The 10,000-nt window shown below is 43.5% G+C and overlaps 1 protein-coding gene across 2 annotated transcripts in view; it reads left to right on the plus strand.

The window, feature by feature from the left end:
- LOC139544122 (GDNF family receptor alpha-2-like) overlaps window positions 1-10,000 on the plus strand; it is a 68,758-nt gene that overhangs the window by 6,707 nt on the left and 52,051 nt on the right. For both annotated transcript variants that reach the window (XM_071350900.1, XM_071350901.1), the window contains exon 3: window positions 6,451-6,528. In XM_071350900.1, coding sequence (XP_071207001.1) covers window positions 6,451-6,528 — 78 coding nt within the window. The remainder of the gene's footprint in view (window positions 1-6,450; window positions 6,529-10,000) is intronic.

Raw genomic sequence — 10,000 nt, forward strand, 5'->3', positions numbered from 1 at the left:
TTGTACTCATCCTTCTATTCCTCCAAACACGGCGAGTGGAGTTTAGAGCAAAAAGCTCTATTTTTGTCTCATCAGACCACATGACCTTCTCCCATTCCTCCTCTGGATCATCCAGATGGTCATTGGCAAACTTCAGACGGGCCTGGACATGCGCTGGCTTGAGCAGGGGGACCTTGCGTGCGCTGCAGGATTTTAATCCATGACGGCGTAGTGTGTTACTAATGGTTTTCTTTGAGACTGTGGTCCCAGCTCTCTTCAGGTCATTGACCAGGTCCTGCCGTGTAGTTCTGGGCTGATCCCTCACATTCCTCATGATCATTGATGCCCCACGAGGTGAGATCTTGCATGGAGCCCCAGACCGAGGGTGATTGACCGTCATCTTGAACTTCTTCCATTTTCTAATAATTGTGCCAACAGTTGTTGCCTTCTCACCAAGCTGCTTGGCTATTGTCCTGTAGCCCATCCCAGCCTTGTACAGGTCTACAATTTATCCCTGATGTCCTTACACAGCTCTCTGGTCTTGGCCATTGTGGAGAGGTTGGAGTCTGTTTGATTGAGTGTGTGGACAGGTGTCTTTTATACAGGTAACGAGTTCAAACAGGTGCAGTTAATACAGGTAATGAGTGGAGAACAGGAGGGCTTCTTAAAGAAAAACTAACAGGTCTGTGAGAGCCGGAATTCTTACTGGTTGGTAGGTGATCAAATACTTATGTCATGCAATAAAATGCAAATTAATTACTTAAAAATCATACAATGTGATTTTCTGGATTTTTGTTTTAGATTCCGTCTCTCACAGTTGAAGTGTACCTATGATAAAAATGACAGACCTCTACATGCTTTGTAAGTAGGAAAACCTGCAAAATCAGCAGTGTATCAAATACTTGTTCTCCCCACTGTAAGACTCCAGCTTCAGAGATTTTTGCAATTCGTTCCAGTCATTGGCAGCAGAGAACTGGAAGGAAAGGCGGCCAAAGGAAGTGTTGGCTTTGGGGATGACCAGTGAAATATACCTGCTGGAGCGCGTGCTACGGGTGGGTGTTGCTATGGTGCCCAGTGAGCTGAGATAAGGCGGGGCTTTACCTAGAAAATACTTATAGATGACCTGGAGCCAGTGGGTTTGGCAACGGACATGTAGTGAGGGCCAGCCAACGAGAGCATACAGGTTGCAGTCGTGGGTAGTATATGGGGCTTTGGTGATAAAACGAATGGCACTGTGATAGACTACATCCAGTTTGCTGAGTAGAGTGTTGGGGGCAATTTTGTAAATTACATCGCCAAAGTCAAGGATCGGTAGGATAGTCAGTTTTACGAGGGTATGTTTGGCGGCATGAGTGAAGGAGGCTTTGTTGCGAAATAGGCAGCAGATTCTAGATTTAATTTTGGATTGGAAAAGCTTAACGTGAGTCTGGAAGGAGTTTACAGTCTAACCAGACACCTAGGTATTTGTAGTTGTCCACATATTTTAGATCCGTCCAGAGTAGTGATGCTAGTCGGGCGGGAGGGTGCGGCAGCAATCGGTTGAAGAGCATGCACTTAGTTTTACTAGCATTTAAAAGCAGTTGGAGCAATTTGACCATGAAGACCTGATTCATGCAGTCTCCTTTTTGATGTTGATGTTGAGATGTGTCTGTTACTTGAACTCTGTGAGGCATCTATTTGGGCTGCAATTTCTGAGGCTGGTAACTCTAATGAACTTGTCCTCTGCAGCAGAGGTCACTGGGTCTTCCTTTCCTGTGGTGGTCCTGATGAGAGCTAGTTTCATCATAGCGCTTGATGGTTTTTGCGGCTGCACTTGATGAAACTTTCAAAGTTCTTGAATATTTCCATATTGACTGACCTTCATGTCTTAAAGGAATGATGGACTGTCATTTCTCTTTGTCTATTTGAGTTGATATTGCCATAATATGGACTTGGTATTTGACCAAATATGGCTGTCTTCTGTATACCACCCCTACCTTGTCACAACACAACTGATTGGCTCAAATGCATTAAGAAGGAAAGAAATTCCACAAATTCACTTTTAACAAGCACACCTGTTAATTGACATGCATTCCAGGTGACTACCTCATGAAGCTGGTTGAGAGAATGCCACGAGTGTGCAAAGCTGTCATCAAGACAAAGGGTGGCTACTTTGAAGAATCTCTCTATAAAATATAAACACTTCTTTGGTTACTACATGATTCCAAGTGTTATTTCAGAGTTTTGATGTCTTCACTATTATTCTACAATGTTGAAAATAGTAAAAATAAAGAAAAACCCTTGAATGAGTAGGTGTGTCAAAACGTTTATATATATATACAGTACCAGTCAAAAGTTTGGACACACCTACTCATTCCAGGTGTTCTGCATTTCAAATAAAAACATAACTGATGTGTTTAAAAAGCAGCCATATATTCACAGTGTTACTACTGTTTCTAATGGCCTGAGTAACTGCTCCTAATCAGTGGGCCATCCTGTCTTGTAATGAATAAGTTGTTATGATTGTTTAGGACCCCCTTGGTTGCAGGTGTGTCACCACACAGATGAGAACTTTTATTTGTTGCATCTAATCTGATAATTTAAGTGAAGTTTGACACATAATGTAAGCACACACAGTCTTTTCAGGAATTAGAAGCAGCCAGTCCCACACTGATTGCTTAATTAGGGTTAGCTCTGATTGGCTGTTATTCATAGCTCTTGTCCATCATTGGACGGCTCTTTGTGTTAAGTGCTAATTAGACTGACGGGACTGAGCCCGATCACGCGCACGCACGCACGCACGCACGCACGCACGCACGCACGCACGCACGCACGCACGCACGCACGCACGCACGCACGCACACACACACACACACACACACACACACACACACACACACACACACACACACACACACACACACACACACACACACACACACACACACACACACACACACACACACACACACACACACACACACACAGAGAGAGAGAGAGCATGATTCATTAGGTATTATTCTCTGCGACAAATTTGGGAACAAAGAGCAGCTTGGTACTGCCAACACTTAGCACCCAAGCTAATAAATCAGCTTTTCCCCATTCACTCTAATGATTCCTACTCAGGTATTTAGCGATCAAGCTAATCTCAGGTTTCTAGTATTGACTCAGGTACTTAGCGTGCAGGCTAACACATCAACAAGGATAATTCAGGGTTTTAGCATCCAGGGCAGGCTAATAGATTACTCATTTAGTATTGACTCAGGTATTTAGCCTACAAGCTAATCACTGGGGTATGTAGCATTCGGGCAAATAAATAACTAATTTGCCATTCAAACTAATCAGGGAGGTATTTAGCATGCAGCGCTAATGAGTCAGTCTGAGGCAGATTAGTGCTGTGCCACTGAGGAATGGCACTGTTGTTCTCTGTTTACTCACTTCATTTTCTGTCAGGAAACACACACACGCAATAGAGCAAGAAGGAACAGCGATTCATCAGAGAAATGATTCAAAAAGTCCAAAGACAGGATAGTCAGAAAAAGACAGTGAGAACGTGTGTGTGTGTGTGTGTGTGTGTGTGTGTGTGTGTGTGTGTGTGTGTGTGTGTGTGTGTGTGTGTGTGTGTGTGTGTGTGTGTGTGTGTGTGTGTGTGTGTGTGTGTGTGTGTGGCTGGTGATTTAGAGTCAGTATTGGACTAAAACAAAACTGTGCACTGTGTGGCGGTCCCTCAGGAGAGAGTTGAGAAACTACTCAGTATGCAGCTGAGCTAGAGGAGAAAGACCCACTAAGAACTCACATACACACACACACAGCTCGCTCATTACACACACATACACACACAGCTCGCTCATTACACACACATACACACACAGCTCGATCATTACACACACATACACACATGGCTCGCTCATTACACACACATACACACACAGCTCACTCATTACACACACATACACACACAGCTCGCTCATTACACACACAGGCACACACAGACAGAGTAGGTAATTAAAAGTAACCATTCTCTTATTCTGCTAGCTTCACTCATTACCCTACTGTACTCTTTCTCTATCTCTTTCTCTCTCTCTCTCTTATTCCCTTCCTCCATCTGTTCACACTCTCTTACTCTATCTCTCTTTCTACTCTCTCTCTCTCAAGCTCTCTCCCTCCACACTTTCTTTCTTTCTTTCTTTCTTTCTTTCTTTCTTTCTTTCTTTCTTTCTTTCTTTCTTTCTTTCTTTCTTTCTTTCTTTCTTTCTCTCTCTCTCTCTCTCTCTCGCTCTCTCTCTCTCTCAATCTCTCTCTCTCTCACTCTCTCTTTCTCTCTCTCTCTCTCTCTCTCTCCCTCTCTCCTTGACAGTAATAGCTGTATTAACCGCTCTGACCCCTGTTTGTTTAACTACATGCTGCTCTTTATTTCAGCTCACAAAGCAGTAGACTCAGATACACTCAGACTCCCACACCACTACAGAGAGATAGAGGAAGGCAGAGAGGAAGGGAGAGGGGGAGATGGAGACAACATTTGCAGAATGTATTTCATGCCAATAATGCACCTTGAATTGAATTAAGAGAGAGAGAAAGATAGTGAGAAAGAGCTTGACTGATTAGGAGAAGAAGACAGATAAAAAGAAAGAGAGAGGAGAAAGGGAGAGAGAGGAGGTATATTAAGAGTGGGTGAGTATGTGTTCTGTATTGTCAGTAATAATTAAAAAGGGGATGAGAGGGAGTGAAAGATGAGAGGAGGCCTAGAGAGAGGAGTGCAGCTACAGCAGTTCCTCACGCCTCAAATTCAGCTTACTCCACAACACGCATGCAATCACACCTATACACCAGCACTCACACTCTACTCACTCACACTCTACGCACACACACTCTATGCACGCATGCACACACACGCATGCACAGACACACAGACACACACACACGCAAACACACGCTCACACACACAAGTATTTTAACCTTGAAGTAAAATTGAGCTAATTTGAACTAGAATTGAACTAACACTGAGCTAATATAGACCAGCACTGAAGTTGAAAGAACATGGAGACAGGTAAATGTGTTGACCAGGAATGTAAAACGCAAGAGCACGCAAATACTACCTGTGTTACAACTGTTATGTACATGCTAATATTGTTACCGTTAACACCCAAATTAGTCATGTGAGCTTTGATGTTTACCTTCCTCACCTCCAGACATCGTGACTGGAGTTCTGACTGAGGGTTCTGTTACCCAGGCAGGTGGTCAGCTAGTAACAGCAGCTCTCTCCACGGCACACAGGGAGAGAGAGAGAGTGAGAGAGTGAGAGAGTGAGAGAGTGAGAGAGAGAGAGAGAGAGAGAGAGAGAGAGAGAGAGAGAGAGAGAGAGAGAGAGAGAGAGAGAGAGAGAGAGAGAGAGAGAGAAACACTCATGTAATCAGAGGTGGTGTGTTGGAAGCGAAACAGCGACTTTACATAAATTACCCACCTGTAATCTGAATGCCCCAGCAATAAAGACTCGTCAAGAGTGTGTGTGTGTTAGTGCAAGTGTTCTGGAATGTAGAGTAGCAACGAGGAGCCCAGAGATTGGTGGATAAGCTATCTACTGAGTGATGGGATTGGTGGGCTGAGCTGTACAGGGACTGGCAAGGTGAGGATGAAGGATTGAAATAATGCTGACCACACATACCTCTCAAGTGGGCAGGGGGGGGGGTGTTGTAGGAGGAGGAGGAAACAGGTGAGGGGGATGATAGAGAACACAGGATAGGAGAGGATATGCGTTTGATTCAATAGAAAAGAGAGGAGAGGAGAGGAGAGGAGAGGAGAGGAGAGGAGAGGAGAGGAGAGGAGAGGAGAGGAGAGGAGAGGAGAGGAGAGGAGAGGAGAGGAGAGGAGAGGAGAGGAGAGGAGAGGAGAGGAGAGGAGAGTTTTAGTCAGTAACCGTATGTATGGCTGCAGGTGAAATCAGTCTTACAGACAGAAACCTTGTTTCAGAGCCTCATACATAAACATGGAGCCTTGTCACCCGCTTCATTAAACCCCTAAGGTACCATACCCCTATACACACACACACACACACACACACACACACACACACACACACACACACACACACACACACACACACACACACACACACACACACACACACACACACACACACACACACACACACACACACACACACACACACACACGATCGGTGAGTCACCAGCAGAATAGAATGTGTTTTGTCAGGTCTACTGTAAATGCTTGATAATGTGTAGTCAACTGTTAAAAGTTAGGCTACATTGTTCCTGGAATTGAAAAATAAATGGTTTATGTCTTAGCTTTTTGTAAGTTATATTCTAACTGTTTGATGGCTGCTGTCTTGGGTTCAATCTCAATGCAAAACAGGCCTTGATACTTCTTTATATCTCTTTCTTTCTCTCTGTCTCTCTCTTTTTCACTTTCTCTAACACACACACACACACACACATTACACACACTCACTCTCTCTATGTTTTTTTTGTATTCCAGGGGAGGACTTCTATGAGATGTCACCCTATGAGCTCCACGAATTCTCAGAAGAGTTTAGACACGCCTCCATCATCTCAGGTAGCCTACCACTGGATATGTGTGTGTAGTCCATGTCTAATAAGGTAACAGGGTTGGTGTGCAGACCTGGGTTCAAAATTATTATAGTAAACGAAAACTGAAACTAAAATAATAACTCAAATTGGACAGATCATTTAGTAAACTAAAACATTTGAAAAACGAAAACTATACTTTGACTGCAAAACGAACTAAAATAAAATAGAAAACATCATACATTATGTTAAGTTTGATTTTTTTTCTTCTAAACTTTGGGCAAAAATCTAATGGGGTTTTGAAGCAGTTTTTTTTCTAATGGGGTTTTCAAGCATCTGAATCTTGTGGGTAAATGCTGCCAGTAGATGCCGGTGTTTCAAATAGGCCTAGCTTGTGCATCACTATCACTAGCTATCACTAGCTAACAGGGAAGAAATATGAGGGTGAGCACGGAGCATGACTGGGCCAAGCTAGAGCAGCTTGTGACGTTTCTGAAGCCATTGGCAAAATTCACACCGACTAACTTCAAACTGACAGTCAGTCACTCTCTGATGTGGTGCCGTGCCTTCTCAACCTTGAGGCACACTTGCAGTCAACTACTGTTGCAAAACAGTTGGCGCAGGTCCTGCGACAGCACTTCGCATACATACTGAATCTTCTGGCAGCCAACTTCGATCCAACCCCTGCAGCAGCTTGCCTGATGGACTCAATTGTGTCTCTGGCACTTCGCTCAACAGAGATGGAGCCACTGAAGAGGGAAGCAGTCTTTTGTACTTCAGCAAATCAGACAGTACAGCCATGGAGTAGCAGGACCCCAGGAAGATGCCAACACAATGAATTCGGCAAGCATCTCGAACGCAGTGCTTCAGAAATATAGCTTCCTCACATCGAAGATTGTGTCTGAGATCACTGTCCAGACGGAGAGTTAACCTGGCCAGGCATTAAGTGCCCCTTGTGAGCTATGGAAATACCTCAGAGGTAAAGGGGGTCATGTTTACAGAGTCACCTTCTCCAGTTCTGGCAGGTAAGATTGGCTTTTTATCTAAAGCTGTGATATGTGGCATTGGATCTGGTTTCTGCCCTTGCATCCCAAGCGTTCGTGGTGAGAATATTTTCAGTCTGTGGACAACTGTCATCAGGCTTGAGAAACCAAACAACCACCTCTCTGGAATGCATAGTTTTCTTGAACAGAAACACACACACACACACACACACACACACACACACACACACACACACACACACACACACACACACACACACACACACACACACACACACACACACACACACACACACACACACACACACACACACACACACACACACACACACACAGACACAGACTTTGAACTGATAGATTTGTGAAGAAGTGTTGTATTGCTTATGTTTTTGCTGTTGTTGTAGCTGTTGTTATTAACGCTATTTGAAGTGGTTAGACAGTGATACATGTTTAATATTACATAAACATAACACATCAAATGTGCCATATCTTCATTTGTTGTTTTTTCCCCTCTCATTCTGTCAGATTAAGGTAAAGGTACTTGATTCTTCTAACATCTAATGCTAAAGTAAACAAAGAGTTTCCTTCCACCATATTTATTGCACCAGTCTAGGCGCTTATCCTTTAAATCCAAGTCACATTAGGACTGATTTATAATTTAAACCTAACCAAACCTATGACCTGGCCGTAGAGTTGTATGGAGTCCTCTAGTGGCCAAAAGCCTGTGTTAGCATGGGCAATGCCGTTAAGCACTTTGACCTTTTTGATTTAGTCAACATCCAACTTCATTGGCTGATCCCTCCTGATGACCCGGTTGACATGACTTAATGACCGGGTTGACAGCCGGGTCATCAAGAGGGATCAGCCAATGAATTTTACTTGAGAAGAAAATTGACTGTTTCAATATTGAGCTGGCCTCAATGGTGCTGCCAATGTTCTCACAGATTCCATCATGACAGAGATACAGAGATGTTATGTCTATCCACTTCTATGGTCCTGGCCCACCACCTTATGTATTACTGCTCTCCAGTGGCAAGAAGTAACATCCTCCCAAAAAACTATAGGCTTACAACACATAAATGGCTCTTAGCCTCCCAAGCATAAGCTACTTTTTGTCCCTAACACTAACAATTGTTACCAGACAGATTATTTCACTTATAATTCACTGTATCACAATTCCAGTGTGTCAGAAGTTTACATACACTAAGTTGACTATGCCTTCAAACAGCTCGGAAAATTCCAGAAAATGATGTCAAAGCTTTAGAAGTTTCTGATAGGCTAATTGACATCATTTGAGTCAATTGGAGGTGTACCTGTGGATGTATTTCAAGGCCCACCTTCAGACTCAGTGCCTCTTTGCTTGACATCATGGGAAAATCAAAAGAAATCAGCCAAGACACCAAGACATCAGAAAACAATTGTAGATCTCCACAAGTCTGGTTCATCCTTGGGAGCAATTTCCAAACGCCTGAAGGTACCATGTTCATCTGTACAAACAATAGTACGCAAGTATAACCACCATGGGACCACGCAGCCGCCATATCGCTCAGGAAGGAGACGTGTTCTGTCTCCTAGAGGTGAATGTAGTTTGGTGCGAAAAGTGCAAATCAATCCCAGAACAACAGCAAAGGACCTTGTGAAGATGCTGGAAGAAACAGGTACAAAAGTATCTATATCCACAGTAAAACAAGTCCCATATCGGCATAACCTAAAAGGCCGCTAAGCAAGGAAGAAGCCACTGCTCCAGAACCGCCATAAAAAAGCCAGACTAAGGTTTGCAACTGCACAAGGGGACAAAGATTGTACTTTTTGGAGAAATGTACTCTGGTCTGATGTTTGGCCATAATGACCATCGTTATTTTTGGAGGAAAAAGGGGGAGGCTTGCAAGCCGAAGAACACCATCAAAACCGTGAAGCATGGGGTGGCAGTATCATGTTGTTGGGGTGCTTTGCTGCAGGAGGGACTTGTGCACTTCACAAAATAGATGGCAACATGAGGAATGAAAATTATGTGGATATATTGAAGCAACAGCTCAAGACATCAGTCAGGAAGTTAAAGCTTGGTCGCAAATGGGTCTTCCAAATGGACAATGACCCCAAGCATACTTCCAAAGTTTTAGCAAAATGGCTTAAGGATAACAAAGGCATGGTATTGGAGTGGCCATCACAAAGCCCTGACCTCAATCCCATAGAAAATTTGTGGGCAGAACTGAAAAAGTGTGTGCGAGCAAGGAGGCCTACAAACCTGACTCAGTTACACCAGCTCTGTCAGGAGGAATGGGCCAAAATTCACCCAACTTATTGTGGGAAGCTTGTGGAAGGCTAACCAAAACGTTTGACCCAAGTTAAAAATTGAAAGGCAATGCTACCAAATACTAATTGAGTGTATGTAATCTTCTGACCCACTGGGAATGTGATGAAAGAAATAAAAGCTGAAATAAATAGTTCTCTCTACTATTATTCTGACATTTCACATTCTTAAAATAAAGTGGTAAT

This window comes from Salvelinus alpinus, chromosome 18 (genome assembly GCF_045679555.1).
Source record: "Salvelinus alpinus chromosome 18, SLU_Salpinus.1, whole genome shotgun sequence".
Classification (NCBI taxonomy): Eukaryota; Metazoa; Chordata; class Actinopteri; order Salmoniformes; family Salmonidae; genus Salvelinus; species Salvelinus alpinus.